At 41.1% G+C, this 22,890-nt stretch overlaps 1 protein-coding gene across 1 annotated transcript in view; it reads right to left on the reverse strand.

Annotated features, from left to right (window-relative positions):
- Abca13 (ATP binding cassette subfamily A member 13) overlaps window positions 1-22,890 on the reverse strand; it is a 405,330-nt gene that overhangs the window by 136,758 nt on the left and 245,682 nt on the right. Inside the window, exons 44-47 of the mRNA XM_057772486.1 lie at window positions 19,041-19,124; window positions 11,274-11,343; window positions 6,394-6,512; window positions 3,595-3,682 (exon numbers count right to left, since the gene is read on the reverse strand). Coding sequence (XP_057628469.1) covers window positions 3,595-3,682; window positions 6,394-6,512; window positions 11,274-11,343; window positions 19,041-19,124 — 361 coding nt within the window. The remainder of the gene's footprint in view (window positions 1-3,594; window positions 3,683-6,393; window positions 6,513-11,273; window positions 11,344-19,040; window positions 19,125-22,890) is intronic.

Genomic DNA, 22,890 nt, shown 5'->3' on the forward strand with positions numbered 1-22,890 from the left:
AGTAGAAAACCTGCTTGGATTATATCCTATCCATAACAGAGACACTGACCCATATGTATGCCTCTCTGTCTCCCTAACCTCTGAGTATGTGGATTTGGGGCAGGCAATGCATTTCTCAAGACCTGGAAGTAATAAAGTCAGTATTTTCACCTCATGTCACCCCACATTAGAAGATGTTTTCCAACCTAAATGTCCTAAATTAAATCATCCATCTCCCTTCTAGCAAAAGACAACAGCCAGTCAGCTATACACATGTTCACTCCTGTGCAAGGTGAGCTCAGTTGGCAGCAGTACTTTGCAGACTCTGAGCTAAATAAATGGCCACTGTAGAGGCCTCTGGGATTTGGAAACCTTGGCTTTCAGCATTAGCTGACACGGCAATTAACACTGCCAGGAGGTATGACTCTCACAGGAACTAAAAACATAGGGCACCACTTTAGGATTAGCACCTGGGCCCCAAGAAACACTCCTAGGGGTTTGGGAATAGGAGGGGTAATGCGCAAAAGTGCTGGAGAAGGTGGCAAGACAGCCTCTGTGGACCACTGATAACCATGGGCCCTCATTACACAGTGGCACCCATTTGTCAAAGTGTCACCCGTGGTATGTCTACAGACAAAGTGCAGAGGCTGCGGCCAACAGATCTGGGCTGGAGGTTTCTAAGTAAGATGCTCAGAGACAGGACTTGGCATTAAAAAACAAGAGCCTTGCTAAATAGCCCTCTAAAAGGGACAGAAAGACCTTGCACTTCAAGGTGTGTGTGATCTGACATTCCCCAAACCCCAGTAATTAAGTTGAAGAACTCACTAAGTGCTTGTCTCAACAAGAACCATGGGCACAGCTTGTGGTCCTTAATTAAATAAACAAACAGCCTAGATGCAGTGCTGAGAGCTGCACTGGGGGAGTCAACATCAAACTGAACTGAATGCCCACTGCCAGAGTAAGCCACAGCCCAGCTTTCTGCAGGCCAGCAGAGAAGCTACTCAGAGGCCTGTTTCTAAGCATCCTCTTCACATGGAGCCATGAAGAAAAATGAGGGAATGGTTGTTGGAGAATAGAGTTGCAGACCACTGCAACTGCGAGAGTGGGGATCATTCCCAAGAGGCAGAACTGGGGTCCAGCTTAGAAACATCCTCATAGCCAGTGTACCAGGTGGCATTGCGAGGCACAGCCCACAGCTGTCCACCCTGCAATCATGAACTAAACGCTTCTGTACTGAAGATGCTACTATAGACTTGTAGTTATATTTCTTTATTTTTGTTTTTGATTGTGATTTTGCAATGAAACATTGAGTGAGTAAGCCTCCAGGAGTAGGATTTAAAGTGTTCTTGAGCTCCTTCCTCTCTCAGTTTTCTTATTAAGTGATCTCCATTTGAGAGGGCCCTTATTAATTTTTTAAGTTGAGTGAATTTTAAGATGATCTTAAAATTTGTGTTAAGGATTTTGCAGCATTCAAATAAAATGTGTTTTTTTTTTTATATCTTAAAAAAATATTCTAAAACTATACTGTGCTATGGAAATAGTTCTGGGATTCCTTTCCCTGTTGGCCCAGAAGTCAGAAAGTGAGAACGTTCAGTAAGGGAAGCAGGAATTTAATCTTGTGGGCACAGACTGTGCTACCACCAGATCTTTGCTATCAGGAATCATGGGTAATGATTCCTCAGGAAAGTAACTGAGTACAGGAAGAAAAAAGAGTCAGTCTGGGTGCAATCATAGACAGAAGGGAATGTTAGACACATACATACACATGGGTACACGTGTGCATATGCTCACATACACACACAGTTGTGTGAGCCATGTGTTTGGGCCTTTTGTGTGAAGGGCATATGATGGAAAGTGAATTTGGACTAACTAAGATAAGAACACTAAGGTGTGAGTGAGACTGTTATGGTCCCCGAGAGGCAGGTAGGTTATATTAGTTGAATCATGGACTAGGCATCTTCACAATTGAATTTCCATTTTTCCTTCCAAGGGAAAATGGAAAATCACCATTTCTATATTAGGAATGCAGCAAGAAAGCTGGAAGAAAGGGCTGCTGGAAGGATGGCACAACCATTTGACAGGACACCAGCCACCTCTGCCTGACAGGACACCAACCACCAGAGCCCTTCATTCTTCTCCACAACACTAGATAACTTGGCTTCCTAGAAAGAAGTTCACTCCAAAGGGTCCAAGAGAACTCATTCAAATGCCTGCAGAGAGCAAAACGCTCCAATGCAGAAGAGCCACAAGGACCAACAGGTACAGGAATCAGAAGAAAACAAGTCACTCCTATCCTAACACTGTTGTCTAAATGTCCGAAAGCAAAGACCCAGACAGCTGATAGCAACAAAGAGTGTCTGGGCTTAGATAAAAATATCAAGACATCTTACAGAAGATCAACAGGACCCTTATACAGATTACTCATATTTTAACCAATATAAGCTACTAGGTCCATTTAAATTATTTCCCTTTAAGTTATGGATGCTGGGATTTATAAATCTATGTGCACATTGATTTTAATAGAAGAGGCATTTGAAGAACCCTCAGCTGAGGGAGTGCTTTCTGTGCAATTCGTACTTTGACTTGGGATTTTCTTTGGGGATTAGACCATAAAGTACAGCCATTGAGACTGTCTCTGTGGATTACATGTGAAGTGTCTGCAGAGAGCTTTATCTCCAGAGTAAACACCGCATGCACAAGCGCGCTTATGTGGATTAGCCTCTATTTCAAGGGAAAAAAAATACTCCCGCTTCCTAGTGGGGAGTGCGATTCCTGGGAACATAGGGGTTGCAGCGGTTCGGTGGTGAGTTTATGAACAGATGGGATACCTATGTGCTAAAGAAAGAAATGATTTGACCATCTCTTCACTCACTCCTTCATATTGATTTAGCTTCTTCCCCTGATCTACTTTTTCCAATTTCTCTCTCTAATGTCATGCTCCTTTCCAACTCACAGCCACTGAGAGCTTTGACCCTCTCATCTTTGCCCATTTTAAACTTATGTTGACTGTTTGGAGGAAAACAATCTGTTATTAATTACCATTTCTGAATTTCCATTGTGGATAAAAACGGTCTTCTATCTGATCTTCACTCCCTCTCAACTGAAGAAGCTCCTACCTTCTCCCTGTAATTCTAACAGGAATATACCTAACTCATAGGGTATACTTGCTAGGACAAGAAATCCAGAGCCCGCAAGAGTCAACACAAGTAACTGATGTTTGTTTTTGTCAGGCTTGTGTGCACACAACCTTTTGGATGACAAGGAGTTTAACCTCTGCATGGGAAAACTCCTTGGCAACCATGAATAGTGGTTGTGGGTTCCATTCATGGCAACCACAGGCATCTCAAAAAGTAGGTCAGCCTTTAATTTACTTTAGTCTAGTAGATGAAATTCCATCTACAACAAAGTAGTAACCAGTCTGTTGTATTTTTACACTCCCTTAAAAAATCAACTCATTTTTCTCTCTCAAGTGGATCTTTATAACACAATCATTCTTGATGTTCGGCAACAATCACCAGAATTTGATCTGCCTACAGAAAGCCCATGCTCAAAACGTATTTGGGCTTTTGTTTGCCTAAATTCTTTCTAAAACATGAAGAAAGGGAATTCCGTTACCTTTGCCAAAGTCCTTTGTTCTGATGCGTTGGTCTTCACTTCTTTATCTTCACTGGGAATCTGTACTCCAAAAGACCAACCTCCAAGCCTGTCAGGAGTAAACAAAATGCTGACACAACCAGGGTACCAGGACTTCCATTCAAAGGTTCATTTAGCATCCACATAATAGTTCCAGTCATCTCAAGACAGGGGGCTACTGAGCATGTCTGACCTGCGCAGACTGAGACAGCCACTGAGGAGAGGGGGCCGACTTCATTCTGCACTTAGAGAGAATATTGCTGATAGAGAAGGAATGGACGTGACTCTTACCATGCTAGAAACTCTACTCACCAGAACTTAGCAGGAAACCAACACTGTGGTTGGAATGGGTTGTGACTCTTAGCACTCTGTTTTAATTCATCGCCATGCGCCCCCACTCAAATCCACTATTCAAGGTGATTGGCCCAGTGTGATCTTACACCCACCTGGATTGGCAGTCCTGCCCTGCACTTCCCGTTACCACTCACAGCTAGCCTTGCTCAGAAAGGCATCTCAGAACTACAGTCGGCTGAGATGTTCTTTCTCTTTTGAATTAGCCTAATACCTTACACATCCATCCATTATATCAATCACCGTGCTGAGTTTTGTAATCATTAACCTCCTGGTTTGTCTGTCATGCAATTAATGAGTTTTTCCTGGGTGAGAATTATGTAATGCATCTCCATGGGCTATATGATATCTTACACTTATTAAGCTTTCCATTATAGTTGACATGGGAAATAAAGGTACACATTACTATTGACTTCTCGGTCTCTGGATGTAAACAGACTGAAGAACAGTCTTGGACCATAGCACCCTTACTGCAAAAATTAAGGAATAGAGCTCTGTTCTCATCTGTCTCAAGTGAAGTCTTTCATCCATTCAACGAGCATGGACTGGTACTTCGGATATGGCAGGCACTATTTGAAGTTCTGGGCACACAACTTTTACCACATGACAGTTTGGAAGCAAAAGCAGAGGTTGTAGGATATATTTAAGGATGTCAGGAGGGAAGGAGGCAATAGAGATGTAGGCAAACCAGAGGGCAAACGAGGTCAGTGTTGAGGGCAATGGCAACATACTTGCCTGGAAAAGAAAGAAAGCAAATGCAAGGTGGTATAGTATCCCCTAGCAACATGGGTAGTCTACACCTATGAAGCAATGTAGTGTATTTTAGGGACTTGGGAAGTTTGACAAGAGAGTTGTGGTGGTTTGAATAAAAATGGCCCCAAAGGGAGCACCACCATTAGGAGGTGTGACCTTGATGGAGGAAGTGTGTTACTGTAGGGGCGGGCTTTGATATCTCTTTTGCTCAAGCTTCCTTCAGTGTGACTGTCAGTCAGTTTCTTCTGTTGCTGCAAGATATATGGATCTCAGCCGAATGGAATCTCCAGCATCATGCCTGCCTGCATGCTGCCATGCTCCACAACATGATGATAATGGACCGAACCTCTGAAACTGCAAGGGAGCCACCCCAATTAAATGTTTTCTTTATAAGAGTTGCAGTGGTCATGGTGCCTTTTCTCAGCAATAATAATAATAATAATAATAATAATAATAATAATAATAATAATTGCTGGGAGCCGATTCGAGTGGCCGCCATTACAAGATGGCGCTGGGCCCCGGCCTCGCTTGCTGGACAGCTCCATATTAGGCAATGCAGTGGAACCGTGCCTCTCATATGTGCAGTGACGATGATGTGCTTAGGGCCAATCCCGTGGCCAGGAGCATCGGCAGGCGCGCATTGGCCAATCCAGGTACGACTCGTTCCCTTACCCCCTATATAAGCAGCCGCCGTTTGGCGCTCAGGGCCCCTTGCTTCCGCTCTCCCTTCAACCAAGAGGCTCCAATAAAGCGTGATTTGGGAAGAATCCTCGTCTGGTGGTTGTCTTTTCCTGCTGGTCAGGGAGTTCGCCGCAAATAATAATAATGATAATAATAATAATAAAACCCTAACTAAGACAATGGTGAATGCTGCTGGCATTTGAGGCAATGAGAAGCACTCATACCTATTTATTACATCTGTAGCTGCCTCCTCTGCCTCCAAAAATTTCAAAACAAAAAATTTCGCCAACCACAAGGAATTGCAAGACATGGTTTGTTGCCAGATTTCATTACTAGATGCTTTTACATAGTAAAGAAAATTTTAAAGAGAGACCATTATTTTATTATGCCATTAGCTTTTCTGCTCTATTTCCTGAAGTCACAAAACTGCCCCGGCTCCCCTGCACTGTCACTGATGAGATCTCAATGGATACGATATCCCCCAATGCTTGAAAGCCTGAAAGGCAGCAGGGAAGACCCTGATTAAGGCCTGCAGCTTTAATTCATATGAGGCTTTGGAATTCATATGAACACCAAGGTATGCCTCAGACGTTTGAGCTTTAAAGCACAGGAACATCAGAAACAATGGGTTTTTCCAAAGCGCAGTTGACTCTCAAAGGCCATGGGTTCCACACATCTGTGGATTCAACCAACAACAGGTGGAAAATATTCCAGAAAGTAACTGTGGTTACTTTCAACATCTCCAAACTTTTTATTCATCATTCATTTCACATAGCATTTGTACTGTGTCAGGTATCATAAATCAAGATACGACTACAGAAAGTAAGAATATGGGTGGAGTTCTACAGTAGTACTGTATCATCATTTTGTATAGGGAATGCAAGCTTATGTGGATTTGGACACCCTCTAGGTTCCTGGAACCAGAACCTGTGCCTATGGAGGGACAACTGTAATTAGAAAACCACAGTAAAGATCCAGCAACAATTCTGTACAGACCTTGGTTTTGCAGATGGCACCAGCAAGTACTCTTCCACATCATAGCCCGAGAGGTTGAGTAGTGTGTGTCCCAGACAGTTGGTCAGATACGGAGCCCCGGCACTTTTATTTGGACACTTCTGTAATTGTTTTCAAAGACATAAAATAGAAACTTGTTCAGAACCCACGATCAGCTTACTGACATTATTTTAAACTAAATGTGGCTTTTCCTAGCTTTTAATTTTTAATAAATTTTCTTCAGCCTTTTATATATTCTGGTTTCTGGAATCTCTTTAAGAGCCTCCTGCCGTTGAGAGTTGCCAGAATTCCACTGTGACCTGTGCCGCCAATTATATCTAAGAACTTCAAATCTCGCTTGTAAGTTTTGGCAGCTCTGTAGGAACTAAAAAGGGAAGATGTTTTCGCTAGCATGGTCTTTCATTTGAAGAAGCTGCACAAGTCAGAGGCAACTAAGAAAAGAAAGATAAGCAGGAGAATTCAAAGACCTGTGCTTCTTTTATATGTGTTATAGGTCAGACTCAAACAGCCCGCTGGGGCTTCGCTCAAGTCTACATGATGAAATGGCCATCAAATGAGGAAGGAGGGAGTGGTCAACCCAATGGTCACTATAGGGCTGGCATCCTGCTACGGAGTTCAGACTAAATAGGCTCTGCTTCTGCTTCGGTGGGAGCGCAGGTTTGGAGGATATAATATGTAAAAGTAGGAAAACCATCTCTGAACTTTTTTCTTCCAGTTTTGGAAGCTTGCTTTTCCTTCAAAACTGGAATCAAAGCACCCTGATCTAACATATTAGTTTGTTGCTCAGTTCTGCTGCACGTGCAAGAACTATGGCAAGTCAAGAGGGTTGAGCAAGTTTGAAGTATGACCATCAGAAAGGCATGGGTTAGATAGCAAGAACATTAATTGCCAGAAGTTATGGCTTAACCAAATTCTCACCATGTGAAGTTTAAAAACTCAAATCAAAGAAACAGAGAGTGAATCATTCGCTTTTAGAAACAGTGGCAAGGGTAGAGACATTAGAGAGCTTTTTTTGGTCACAGTACCAAACCGTCAGTTAAAGAGAAGGGAGGGATAAGTTCACAGACACAGTGCACATGCTCACTCAAGATCAAATACTTATAATACATTAAATACTTGAAAACTGCTGAGTGCATGCTGGTCCTTCTCAACAAAGAAACTTGAAGATCAAGTTTCCTGTGCAATGACTCAGCAAAGATAATTAATATGCTTACTCCTTCAGGAGCAGCTTGCCTTCCACAGCCTCCTTAATGAGCATGCTGACCATTACAAATGCATAAGATGTCCACTTAGCATTTAAAATAGATGGATAAATAATTAAACCAAATTCAAATAGCTTACTCACAGAGTCAAATGAGAACCTTTAAGGTTTCCCTGTCTTTGATGTTTCTCTCTAGTTCTCCTTATGACTGTGAATCAACATGTATCTTTCTAAAACACAATCTGTATTTTGATGAGTCCCTAGCTAAGAAATCAAAATTTTATAAGGAATTCAAGCCCCCTAGAAAATGTATTTAGCCTCTTTTCTTTTAACTCTTGTATGTTTCATTATCTACAAATAAACCTTCTACAGTCAAATGTTCTACCCCTGAGCTATATCCCCCAAATATGCCTTCTGTAGTAAGTCTAATGATGATTCCCTAAATACCATGTTCTTGTCCCTGGAGTCTGTGTCTCCATATGTGGTAATGGGTGTAAAGACCGTCATTGTTATAAGTCTCCATTGGAGGAGTCACTCTGGATGGTCAGAGTGGGCCCCATTAGCATCATCTGTGTCTCTTCGGGATGGAAATAGGTGCAGAAGAGAGGGTACCACATTGTCATACACTGAAGATGTGTCACCACAATCCAACAAATGTCAGAAGTCCACTGATGCTATCAGAAGTAGGACACACGGATTCTCGCCTACAGCCTGCCCTATTGTTGAGCTTCTCATCTCGTGATTTCAGACCACATCACTGATTTCAGATTCGGCTCCAGGACTTGTGAGGATAAAGTTACTTCTTTCAGTTACCCAGCATATGGCAATGTGTGGCATCGGCCTGAGGAATGTAGTCTTCCTCTAGATTTTAAACAAGGCCACATTCATCCCTGATGGTAGTAGCGTGCTGCTGTCCTTACTGCGGCCGTTATTCAGCTGTGCTCAGAAGGAAAGCTTCCAGTCCATTCTTCAGGACCTACAAGATTCCCCCCCACCTTTGGAGGTTTCTTAATGGTGTCACTTCCAGATAACAATTGGAACTAACTATATGTTTCTGGACTCGGAAAGAGCCAAGATACAGTGAATGTGTATATGAGGACATGAACATGGACCCACGGCTCTGCATGGCAGAACTTATAGGGGGTAAAGGCAGTTAAGTGAGATCAGTATGATCAACAGGAGTTGAAGAACTAACTTTGGATGCATATCTGACCTTTTCATGAATTCCCATGTCACCTTAGACGTAACCCTGAGGAGCAATTCCTTGGGACCTTTATGATTCATAGCTCAACTCCCTCCCTTGAGGTCCTTGAATCTCTAATGTATGGACAGGTATTTCTTAAAGTGTATTACAGAGGACACTGAGGGGGGACACAAACACACACACACACACACACACACACACAAAATCAATAAAAGAAGAAGGAGAAGCCGAAACAGCAGAAACCAGCAGCAGTTGGGGGGAGGGAGATTAAGAAGGGAATTCTTTAGTCAAAGCATTATTGTATATTCTCAGGCTGTTTCCTGTTTAAGCTGAAGTCCTCTGTAACAATTACTTTAAAAAAATAGCAATGTTGTTTTAGCTACCATTCCTAAACCATGTTTACCCATATTATCTATATAGTGCTCTCATTTGGCATCTTTCTTTGCTTGTATAAATGTTACTGAATTCTTATATTTCATGTAAATTGGATGGAATTGAAGGCCATAATGCCATTCTGACAGTTATTCATTCTCCCTATCCCCTGGACACCCTATCTAATCCTAATAGACTTTAGACTTTAGGTTTGTGGTAAGAAAAGCCACGACTATAAAAAAAAAAAAAGACTAAATCCAGACTCGAGCCAGAGCTTAGAGCACAACGTTAAAGGTTTCATGATAAAATGGAAGAACTAAGATGAAGAAAAATAAAAAAATAAAAAGACTTTCAAACAGTGCAAAGACACAAGGCATGCATATGAGTTCTCTGACCACAATGGAAATGTGGAAATGTGTAATACCCTTAACGTCTCCAGTCCTCAGAGTCCCCAGTGTGCAGCTGCACTGTCTTTCTCTCTTTCCTGTATTTTATCTATGAGAAGAAAACAGATGAAACCCTCTAGAAGCCAACCAAGGTGCTGGAGAGAGCAGACCCCATAGGCCATTAGGTAAAAAGGTCCATGAATGTGTTCTCCATGGGGTCATTTCCTTTGTGGATGACCAGTGAAGCTCTCTTTGTTTTCCTCCAGAGTTCTGGTATTGCAGGCAGGACTACCTTGCCTACTGTATGCAATCCTAACATCAAACCTAAAGGCTTTGTGTGTGCTAAGTTCTCACTCTCTCAGCCAAACTACACCCTTAAACTTTTAAAAGGCAAATTCAGAGGAAATTGAAAACACTATCCTGAGTGAGGTAAGCCAGACCCAAAAAGAGGAACATGGGATGTACTCACTCATATTTGGTTTCTAGCCATAAATAAAGGACATTGAGACTATAATTCGTGAATCTAGAGAAGCTAAATAAGAAGGTGAACCCAAAGAAAAACATATAAGCATCCCCCTGAATATTAACCTTCATCAGGCGATGAAAGAAGACAGAGACAGAGACCAACATTGGAGCACTGGACTGAAGTCTCACAATCCAAAGGAGGAGCAGAAGGAGAGTGAGCACGAGCAAGGAACTCAGGACTGCGAGGGGTGCACCCACACTCTGAGGCAATGGGGATATTCTATCGGGAACTCACCAAGGCCAGCTGGCTGGGGACTGAAAAAGCATGGGACAAAACCGGTCTCGCTGAACATAATGGACAATGAGGACTACTGAGAACTGAAGAACAATGGCAATGGGTTCTTGATCCTATTGCATGTAATGGCTTTGTGGGAGCCCAGGTAGTTTGGATGCTCACCTTAATAGACCTGGATGGAGGTGGGTGGTCCTTGGACCTCCCACAGGGCAGAGAAACCTGCTTGCTCTTTGGGCTGAGGAGGAAGGAAGACTTGATTGGAGGAGGGGGAGGGAATGGGAGGTGGTGGCGGGGAAGAGGCAGAAATCTTTAATAATTAAATAAATTAATTAATTAAATAAAAAAATAAAAAAGAAAAAAAAAGAAAACTGCTAAATTAAACCAACCTATGTATTTTAAGAATGTTTTAACTTCAAAATGGAAAACAAAAACTACATTGTGTTGGGGAAGAGATTTGCTTTTGATTCCAAAGGAAACAAAAAGTTATGGTTCTCTTCAAAATTAATAAAGATCAGATTTGTTTGGGAAAAAAAAAGTATGAAGAAAGTCTTGAGGTCAACTTGTCATGAGATGTGAGAAGATTTCTGCCACGGGGGAAGTCTAGTTTCTCATTTCTAACTGAAGAGGATTCAGCTGCTCATGTATCCCATTGGGGATCGCAATGATTGAGAGAACTGAGCAGAGAATGAGCAAGCAGTAGAGTTGGTGGGAGAGTTACAGGTGCGAGCAGGGAATGAGCAGGCAGCCAAGTCTGTAAAATGGAATCATGTTCACTGTAAGGGATGAAAACTCTCCTATAAATAGCCTTGTATGTAAATACAGACATTAAAAGACTTAAGCAAAAAAAAAAAAAAATGAGGGTAAGGCAGGTAGAAGCAACTCATCTTTTTAAATTTGAGCTTTATACTTCAAACAATGAAGGGTGCTTCAGAAACATACCAGGCAGCCGCATGACTTCTGGAATTCTGGGCCAGAAAAAGGGTCCTTATGCCAGCTTGAAGAATTTTCCCTAAAGAACAGAAGGAAGAATTAAAAAGACCTTTTGATGAAAGCAAGTTCCACCATGGAGAACACAGTTCACAAGACGACCCCTCCTTGCTGCTAAGGCCGGACTCTGTCATTTGTTTTCACAGTGTGAGCACCTAATCTGATGATAATGTTTTGTGACCATGCCAGGATTCCGTGATGTGACATGGGGATTAGCTGGCTGCTCACACTGAGCATGCTCTGGGGCTCTGTGACTTCCCAGAGCTGTGGCTGTTGGCAGTCTGCAAAACTCTCAGATCATAGCCAGATACCAAGAATCAACTAGTAATTGCTTATTAATTGCATTAAATTGACCTGTTCATTCATTTCTGGCATATCATAGTAACTTAATAATTTCTAGAAAAGCTACAATTAAATTACCACATACAGACAGATTGCGATAGCTAGCGAATAGCAATGAGTAAACAACTCTTAGATTGTTTCCTTCATTTACTTATTTAAGTGTGTGTGTGTGTGTGTGTGTGTGTGTGTGTACGTGTGTGTGCTATAATGCATGTGTGAAAGGCAGAGAACCACTGTGGGAGTTAGCGCTTGCCTTCCACCATGTGGGTCTCAGGGGATCAAGCTCAAGTCTTTCAGCTTGGCCGCAAGCACTTTTATCCACTGAGCCATCTAGCTGGCTGTAGAAATGCTTTCATGTTCTTTTTCTCTGTAGATTTTTATCCTTGAGATCCCCAGACATTAAGGTGTTTTTTTTTTTTTACAATAATTTTAAGTCAAATTTTACTTCACTATAGATGGTCTGAACTACTCAAATACTGAGAGAGAAGATGAAATTACCATTTACTCACCCACAGGTGACAGCTAAACTTTATACCATATCCTCTCCTCACCCTACTTTTCAGAACCTCAAGGCCCGGGTAGCAACTTTAAGAGCTTGCACCATTTGCTGGGGGGTCACACAACAGATGGGCTAACCTGCCAAGCTGAACCCCAAGCCCAGGTTCTCCGTATAGGTGTATTGCTCCAATGGAAGGCAGAAGGGTTGATGACACCATGTTGGAAAAGTCAACCCAATGGAAGGACGTTTGTCAATTCTGTTAACCAGACTGGCAAATACAATTTCTATACAATTTCCTAAATACTAAAAGTGATTATAGACTTCTTTATTATTATTTTTATTTTATAATTAGCTCACGGAGATTCCAGTTTGGGATTCCTAGGTTAACATGAAAACAATGCCTAAGGGAGTTGCATTTTTTTTAACCAGATGCCTATAATCTAATTACTTGTGCAAAAAAAAAAAAAAAAAAAAAAAAAAAAAAAAAAAAAAAAAAAACCTGACTCTTTGCCTCTCCCGCCCAATAGGTGGTCCTTTTGCTGCAGTTGCTTGCCATGACAGGTATTGAGGGCTGTGGTGTGGATGTGGCCTCACCTGCAGAGCCCATGTGTGACAAAGTCTCTTTTCAGAGCAGTGGTGTTGAGAAGGGCAGACCGTTAGGGAAGAAAGTCCTGGTGTAAGGTCATCAGTCATGGAGGGCCAGGAAGCCCTGGCATGGACTCATATTGCTCCCATGGGAATCAGCCTGGGAGGGTGTAGGCTGTAGGCAGACAGCACTTGACACTGTATCCATGACTATCTCCCTTGCCATGTGTCTCTTTTACTTGCAGTCCGTCATTGTCAAATTAACCCTCAGGCTGCTCACCAGAGCCACACGGGTGCTCATACCATGTTCTTCTGCTGAGACAAGACACTGAACCCAGTAAATCTATTTTTCTAAAACAGTGTCCAGCCTCAAGTATTTTGATATAGATTGACCAATATGACTCCATCTTAAGATTATAAGCAATCTTGTCAGAATAAGTTCATTCCTGTTTTCTGTAAAATTTAAGTATGACTATGTCTTAACCCATGTTTTTTAAATTTGACATGCTCCACACACTATACTCTGACCTCCACCCTGATAAAGATATTCTTCCAAATAATTTTGAGACTGTCTGCCAAGTTAATATACCAAACACCCTTGGAAACCTTTATCCTTGCAGTTTGAGGCCTATACAAAAAAGCCATTTGGGACTATTCTCTCAAATCCCCCTTTATGGAAAAAAAAAACCCCTGTCAGACAGAAGATAAAGCTTGCTTAATTCAACACACACACACACATACACACACACACACACAAAATAGGTCATGGTCTTTAGTTCGGTAGGATTACACTAGCCACGGAAAGGAGAGTAATACAACTTGTATAGTTTAATGAATTGTTTCTAAAGTCCACATTGCCCTTTCTTAATCTTCTCTTATTTCTGAGCTTCCTTTGATAGAAAGAAAAAACCCTGAGATTTGAATGCTAATCCAAGACAATCTTTTAACAGATTTTTGTTTTTGAGCATCTCAGCCTCCAACAATTTTTGTATCCAACTATTTTCTGAAAATCTCTGTGAGCATTCATGAGGGAGTCAGGCAGACGAAATTGCCTATTAGGCGTCAGACACACATGCCTTTGTAAATTTCTTTCAAGATAATAGAAATCTAAACATAGTTTGAGTTCTCAGAGAATATCCCTAATGTGTTTTGTAGGACATAATCACAACGACACTGTTTCTGAGTCAAGGGGCTTTGAACATGGTCCGGAGGTTTCTAACATTTGGGTTGAACAGGTCTCTGCACTATATGGATGCCTGGAGTTTTTAACAGCATAGTAAACATCTTAAATCTCAAAAATAGGGACAGGTGCCATAAGGACCTTCCTCCTCAAAAGCAGCAGTCTGAGACATGCACTTGTTTAAAGAGAAAGGAAGCTCCATGGGGATCACCTCATTATGTGGAGCAAAGGTTATTTCTGGGGAAGGGCAAGGACATTGATGTCAACTGAGGCAGACAGAGGTAATCTGTCCAGGTCATATAGTCAGCGAGGCTGAGATCTGATTGAGGCGGCCTGGTGTTCAGGTGTGTTCTTCGCCTGCACCTAGATGTTTCAAATGCTTTCTACCCTTGATCTTCACATTCATCTTCACAGATGAGCTTGGCCAGAAGTGGTGCCAGGCCTCAGGGACTACTCTTACCACCAAACCAGCCTGCTAGCTCCCTGAGCATCAGCTCTACATCAGGGAAGGGGGGTAGAGAGTGGGTGGGGCACTGGCATCACGCTAAAAAAGATGAGTCTGTGACTATGTTCTGCCACTCAAAAATCATTGGTTTAACCTGGGTGTTTTCTTTTTGCGAGACTAGATAAAAAATTGCTCTATTTTTCTACTAGTCATTCTTTCCTTGATACAGCATTAGGCCATAGATGTGTGCTCATTTCTGCTCCTCGGAGGTACGTGTATTTTACATCCTGTGTGTTTTTATTACAGAAGAGAAAATGAAAACACTGCCACTGAACCCTCCACAGAATAAATCACTTTGTGTTTCAAGAGAGAAGTCAAGTGAAACAACATAATTAATTTTCTCTTCATTCCTCCACACTGAGGCCATTGATGGTGATCCAGTCTCAGCTAATTACCAACAGGACTAATTGGCAAAATACGTCATCGTAAACTAGGAGAAATATTCCTAATGTCTTTGTCTGGGTCTCTACACTTATCCCTGGAAAGACAGCCATGTAACATCCAAGACACTATCATGGCTTTTAACTCTAGCCTCGTTTGCTCAATTTGTAATTACAAATGTCTTAGAACTGATTCTTTGCATTAATCTTGGTCCCTCTAATAATACTTGTTTCTCGGTAGATCCTCCAGGAAAAACAGTTAGGGGAAATAAAGGAAAGGAATCACTTATGAAGCAAGGCATGCCTTAGAAGGGTCCAGAGACCAGTCATCCCTGTCAGTGTGACTAGCAGAGCCCAGAAAAGCCTTCTTCAGAGCAACCAGCACATATTGACAGGATGGATTCATCTTTAAATTTCAATGGGCATATACCCATGATGTGTAGTGAAATAGTGCGTGCGTGTTTCTGTTCTTATACATGTGTTGAACGTATGTGAGTGTGCAAGTACGCACGGACCCTTGTATAAACACACAGAGGTCAGAGGAGGGCATGGGCTATATTCTTCTTTGGTTCTGTATTCTCTTGAGACATGGTCACTCCTTAAGCTGGTAACTCAATGTTTGCTATTTCGTATTTTGACTGGCCAATGAAGTTTGAATACCTATCTTCTTTACTCCTAAATACTAGAGTTGCAGGCATACACATTCATGCATAGCTCTTTTTTCCCACATGGGTCCTGGGAGGTATTCAAGTTCATGTCCTCATGCTTGCACAACAAGTACTCTTACCTCCCCAGCCTAACGTGTGATATTATAATACATATACATAATGTGTAGAGACCAAACTGGGAGTCTTAACCATCATCAGGAGTACTTATCGTTTCTTTGAACTGGGAAGAATAAAAATGCTTTAGAAACTGTTTTGACTTAGTTCTCAACCATATCATTAGAGATTATGTTTGTCACCTAACCACATACCTAAGCTCTCTCCATTCTTCCTCTGAATACCCTTCCTAGGATCTAACAATCACTAATAGAGTGTCTATTTCCATAACATAGACTCTACTAGCTGCTACTTAATAAGTGATTGCAAATATATATGCATGTATACATATATGTATATTGTGTGTGTGTGTAAAATGTGGTAGCCCTACTCCTCACTGTTGAGCTGTTTTCTATTAATAAGTTGAAGGAAGGGGACTCATTGTCTTCAGTCACATACTTACTGGTAATTCTCACCAGTTTTCTACATAAAGGTCCAATCCAGAGGTCACACTGGTGGCCCTGGCTAAGCTAAATAGGTCAAAAACCAAAAGTCACAAATCTTGGAATAAGACAGGCATGGAGAAGAAGGGTCAGTTGGGGAGGGGGGAGATGAGATGAGAATAGAGAAAAGAGTGTATTTTGTAAATGTATGAAATTGTCAAAAAACTAACAATAGAAATTGAGAATTTAAACATGCAAAATTGGGGACTGGAGGGTTGGTTCAGTGGTTAAGAACACTGGCTGCTCTTCGAAAAGATCTGGATTCAATTCCTAGTACCCACATGGCATTCACAACTGTTTGTAACTCTAGTACCAGGGGATCTGATACCCATACATAGACATACATATAGGCAAAACACCAATGCACATTAAGTAAATAAATAGATAAATTTTTTAAAAAATTAAAAATGCAAAACCTCAGTCACAGTTCTAATTTCATGGGCTTGAAAGGTTATATAAAGAAAGTGATGTCCTTAATTAGCTACAGCTAATTGGCTTGAGATTATCACTTACATGCAACATGAACATTTGTAAATACTGATCCCACATTTTAAACACAGATATATGTTTGACCTCATTAAGTCTCACCAACCATGTCTATCCAAACATGAGCTGAACAATGACAAACCAAAGCAGACAGGGGAAAGTCCACAAAGCCTCAACCCTACTCCAAAAAATACACACAGCTAAGGAATGCTGAGAGTGGGAGAAAGCCTTTCCCAGGAAAGAATGCATCAGTGGTTTATCCGATACCAAACGATCAGCCCTGAAAACACACATACAAGTAACACTGTATAGATTGATTATGTAGAAGGATTTTTCTTTGGACTGCCAGCTCACAAAAAAACAACATGGAGACTCATTATTAACTATAAAAGCTTAGCCTTGGCTTAGGTTTATTCCTAACTAGTTCGTACAATTTATATTCACCCGTACCTTTTAACCTACATTCTTTTTATTTATTTATTTTTTGTTGAAAAAAATATCTGCCTCCTCCCCGCCTCCCATTTCCCTCCCCCTCCTCCCACTCCTCTCCCCCTCCCCCCACTCCTCTCCCCCTCTCCCCACTCCTCTCCCCCCCACACTCCATTCCCCCTCCCTCTAGAGTCTGAAGAGCAGTCCAGATTCCCTGTCTTGTGGGAAGTCTAAGGTCCTCCCCCCTCCATCCAGGTCCAGGAAGGTGAGCATCCAAACAGGCTAGGCTCCCACAAAGCCAGTTCATGCAGTAGGATCGAAACCTAGTGCCATTGTCCTTGGCTTCTCATCAGCCTTCATTGTCCCCCATGTTCAGAGAGTCCGGTTTTATCCCATGCATTCTTTTATGTGGCTAATTTGCCTTTATTCTGTACTGCCTATCCTGCTTCCTCTGCATCTGCCTGAAGACTCTACCTTTCCTCTCCCCCAGCTCTCTCTGTCCAGAAGTCCTTGCTATACCTCCTTCCTGCCTAGCTATTAACCATTTAGATTTTTCTTAAACCAATCACAGTGATATATCTTTACAAGGTATAAACAAATATCTCACAACATGGAGAACATTATGATTAGGAATACACACACACTGACAATTCATGAAAGCAGAGGCTATAAATTTGAAAGGGAAGAAGGAGGAACAGAGGGGAGGACATGAAGGGGAGGAAATGGAAGGAATAAATATAGTAATTATATGACAATCTCAATAAGCAAATTAAGAAAAAAAGACAAGTGACCATTTACCCATAAACATAAAATAGCAACACTACAATCCAGAGGATGCAATAAGGAAGATCGATGCAGAGATTGTTCAAGGTGTTGGGGTAATTGCATATGGAACTCTTCCCACTTACTGCCTTGGACAATTATAAACTTTTTCTAAAGTTCAGTTTCCTCATGTAAGAGAAGAAGCTGTTTCCCATATATCTCAGGGTTTGGGTGGGATTTAAATAGACAAGAAGAAGCAAAAGCACTCTGGAAGCTGTGAATTTTAATGTCATTCATGGTAACACCCTTCCAAGCATGGAGGCACACACCTTTGATCCCAGCACTGAGGAGGCTCAGGAGGTCAAAGTCAGACTCGGCTACATGTTAAGTTTGAGGTCAGCCTGGGATATTTGAGATGCCAAATCAGAAGTGAAATAACAATAATAATAATATAATAATAATAATAATAATAACTAATATCTGAACTTGTATGCATTGCCAGTTACCTTGACATACATTCCCAGCAAGCCTGTTATTATTCAATTTACCCAAAATAGGTAAGCTAGATGAAGATTCCTACTATAGTAGGAAACCAAAACCTTCTAAGCTTACGTGGCATGTCTGCAGTGACACAGAGGTCATGGCAGAGCTGTGGGTAAAGGCAGTGACTACTCTTTCATTTTGATTACTACAGAAAAGCTGTTGTGTTTGCAGTTCCTGATTTGGATCACCCTACTAAATGAATCACGAAATGTGTGGCATGTTTACACGGTGGAATATTATCCAGCCATAAAGAATTAAATCATGTGGCAATGTTAGTAGAACCACTTGTGAACAGTGAAATAAGCCAGACACAGAAAGAAAACCACCACATGTTCGGAATTTCTATGTGTGCATGTGTTACCTTTAACTTTAAAAATGATACCTTAATATGTATAAGCTTTCTCTACAAAGCAAATAATAACGCACAATTCATGTTTAATTGCTATGCAAGTCCTTTAAGCCATGGGTTTTCTCATGTCACTTGAACACTACTATCTTTCACAGTCTTACCGAGCAAATGTCTATGAAGGTTAGAAAGGGATAATTAGGCAGTTTATTTCTGGCCATCCCATACAATGAGACCCATTAGAAAGACCCATTGGTGTACTACCTATCAAGCTGACTTTCGCTCCATGTAGCCTAAGTTGGAACATGGACTAACCCATCCTGAAAGGAAGCGGCACTCCAGTCTCCTGTGATTCGGGTGTTGGACTCTCTGCTCTGCAGAGGGTACCAGATACTTACAGCTGACCATCAGCACAGAGAGGATCCTTATCTCCAAACTTGCGCAGAAGCACGTGGGCGAGGTCCACGCCATGGTTTCCACTGCTGTTGATAGAAAGGAGACGAAGTACCATTAGGAACTCCCAAGGAGAGCAGTGACCCCCTCACCCTAGTCAAGCAGATTGGGCTAATACTTCCCAGAGCACCAGATAAAGTTAATTTCCCAGTGCTTTTGCAATCAAGGCCACAAGCAAGGATGGAACCAAGAAATGTCTTCAAGAACAGCTTTTGCCTCCACACTTATGTATTTGGATGTGTTTCTAGTCAAAGCAAATTATTTTTCAGATATTTCCAATTAATTCTCTAAGCATTTCCACATATTTTCACGGGCTTAAAAATCAAATTCTAAAGGCTTCCTAATATAATGTCGTATTATGTTAATTTATTAAAATCAATAAAAGTATTTTCTCCACACTAGAGCTGGAGCTTGGCACAAATATTCATCCCATTACACAGCAATAGAAAAACGCAATCTATATTTACATCCTTTGTCTTCCACATGTCCTTGAGTCACATTTCCATAGGAAGAAGAATTGAACCTAGGTTTAAAGCCCACATTGAATGATGGTGTTTAGTTTGCTGGCCATAGGCCTCAGGTCTATTTATAATTTAAGATAAGTACAAGGTCAGTGATACTATACTGTCTTGCCAAAGATAGAATCAGCAGTAATACATTCATGTCATATTGAGGGAAGATACAGAAACAAACATTAGAAAAAAAGCTGGTAAGTTTTTTATATCATCTGTAAGAAATGTCTGGAGTTGAAGAAATATAAAAGCAAGGATAGGTCAAACTCCTTTTTTTTTTTTTTTTTTTTTTTTTTTTTTTTTTTTTTTTTTTTTTTTTTTGGTTTTTCGAGACAGGGTTTCTCTGTGGCTTTGGAGCCTGTCCTGGAAAACTAGCTCTGTAGACCAGGCTGGTCTCGAACTCACAGAGATCCGCCTGCCTCTGCCTCCCGAGTGCTGGGATTAAAGGCGTGCACCACCATCGCCCGGCTTAGGTCAAACTTCTTAAAATTGTAATAATCAGTAGTGGGATACATTCAGTTGATTAAAGTTCAGAACTGGAAATTTTATAAAATATAGAAGACTTGTAAGAAGGCAGATAATATACAGATACAGTTGGGTAGAATGTCAAGGGAATACACTGGAGAAAGTTAGTGGCATTTTTCCAAAGATCTCTAGTTTCAGTAGCAAGGGGAAGTGGCTACTTTTACAGAGCAGAACAGGATAGAAGTTCAAAGTCCACCTTGCAGTGATTAGCTGGTTTGTGGAGTTCTTTCCTCCCAGGGACAGAAAGGACAACAGCTGATGGCGACCAAGCCAGAGCTGAAGACAGAAAATGTCCAAAAAACTGCCCTGTACTTCCAATGACACACATTTTAGATGATGGAAAAGAGAGAGGATAAAAGGCTTGCACACAGCAAGAGCGTCAGTAGGAGAGGATGTGTAGAAACCCCGTTCTTTTCACTCAACGAGAATAGTGGGAAAATGCCAGCTTCAAATTTAATTTAATTTATAACATTTATTGTTTCGGGAGTCTCATAAACCATGAGTCGACAATTTATGGGAATTGATTCTCTCCTTCCATGATGCAGGTTCTAAAGACCAAACTCAAGTCATCTAGCTTGGTGACAAGTGCTTTTACCCACTGAGTAATCTTGCTGGCCCTGTGAGATTCCAGTCTTTAAAAGACTCCTGTTATGTTAAATCAGTTGCTTGGCCACCCTAGACCTTCCTTATGTAGCACACTGTGGGAACTAGAGTGAACGCAATAGGACTCCGCACTAGAACCTGTTCAGCAGGACACTTCTGAAGAGCAGGGGAGAAACAGACCAAGGTAGAAATCCAACTGAAGCCAGAGTCAAAGCAGGTACCAGACACTGAGAAGGCCCAGGACTGAAACCAGCATTTACAACCTGACTTGTGTAGGATCTCTCACTAACAGAACCATGTAAAACACCATCCAGAGCTGTGACCATCATTTCAACCAATACAATCACAAACACACACACACACACACCAATGTGTGTGTGACAGCTGTGCTACAGCCCATAAAAGAAGACACAAGGTACAGCTGACACCCATGGGAAGCAGAAAAGTCAAAACCAATCCAGCAGCCAGGAATAAAACTGTATTGACTCTGAGGTCTTAGACCTATCTCGTCCTTTCCCATTTCTCCTTTATTTAATATATTTGATATCTGGTGTCTATTTAGAGGGCCACCTGTGCTCTTCACTATTTCTGTTCCTTTTATTTATCCTTGTTTGGCTTTTTTTCTTCCTTCCTTTCTTCCTTCCTTCCCTTTCTTCCTTTTTCTTCCTTCTTTTGATCCCTTTTGATAGGCTTTCCCAGAAGATAAAGTTTCTCTGGTTTGAGGGGAAAGAAGTCCCTCTACCTTACATTCCTAAGAGCTGGGATGGTTGAGGTTGTCTGCAACCCTTCCCATCTTTCTCCTCTCGTTAAACCTTCATCCTGAGATGCCTCATTTCCCCCACTGTCCTTCCTGTACTTTACACCCTGTGCTTTTTCTATTACCCCATACTAACCACTTGTCTTACTCTGCTTTTCTTCTTTCCCACATACACCCGAAACTAATATCTAGTGGACACTGTACTACAGCTGTTCCTTTCCTTCGTAAAATGGTCCAGCTGAAGAGACAATTTCTCCTTAAGTGACTTTTGTTGTATTTTTACACAAGGGAGTACTGGGTACGAATCCTGGTGCTACAAGCATGCGGGTTGAGGACAGAGTAATTGAGATAGATCCTCAGCCCAAGGAAGAGAAACAATACATCAGGTATACTACAAATCATTCCCACAAGAACAATAAAGACATATCCACTGAAAGAATAAGGTTGATTTCTTTTATCTTACCAACAGTCTTTTCTTAGATGTATAGATACAAAGGAAAAAGTAAGTACATGAATATCCAAAGCATTTTTAGCATTATTACTCCTCAAAACATTATTGATCCCACACAATAATGCTATCCAGTGAGGGTGAGTTTGATAAAATCCTAGATAAAGAATCCAAAAGAATGATTATAAATATGTTCAAAGAAATCTAATAGGACACAAACACATAAAAGCATACAAGGAGAACACAAGCATGAGATAAGGAAGTCAGTATGGAAGTATATAAAAGTAAACTTCATGGGGAAAAAGCAACAATATTGAAAAAATAAGCTGAAATGGAAATGTCAAGTTTAATGAGTCCAATGAAATTCCTGTGGAAAGCCTCACAGAGTGGACTGAGGAGAAAAGATGCTGTCATGAAATTCCTGTGGAAAGCCTCATAGAGTGGACTGAGGGAAGAGATGCTGTCACAGACTGAAGAAAAAGTAGAAGAAATGGAACATTCAGACAATTACACAGATAATTAATAAGGTGGAAACAGAACATGGGATTGAGGGCACAATAAAAAGATCACACGTAAGAATCACAGGTGGGCTTAACACTCTGAAAGACAAAATACACAAACTTCTATTACTATATTCAGCAAAGCTACCTGTAACAATTAAAGATTTTAAAAAAATATATTTCATAATAAATAGAAACTAGAAGAATCCATGGCCACTAAGGAAGTCCTGCAAATGATACTTGAAGAACTCTTTCATAGTAAAGGAAAAGATGGATACATCCATGAGGCCACAAGAATTTTGTTAAACACGAGGCTCCATCTATTTGCTATCTCCAAAACATGTAACTCAACATCAAAGACCTCAAGGTAAAAATAAAATAAAAGTGGAAAAGAAATTTTAAGGCCATAGAACAATAAAGCAAACAAGGGTCACTGTTCGTATGTGACAA

Source organism: Chionomys nivalis, chromosome 6, assembly GCF_950005125.1.
Source record: "Chionomys nivalis chromosome 6, mChiNiv1.1, whole genome shotgun sequence".
Taxonomy (NCBI): Eukaryota; Metazoa; Chordata; class Mammalia; order Rodentia; family Cricetidae; genus Chionomys; species Chionomys nivalis.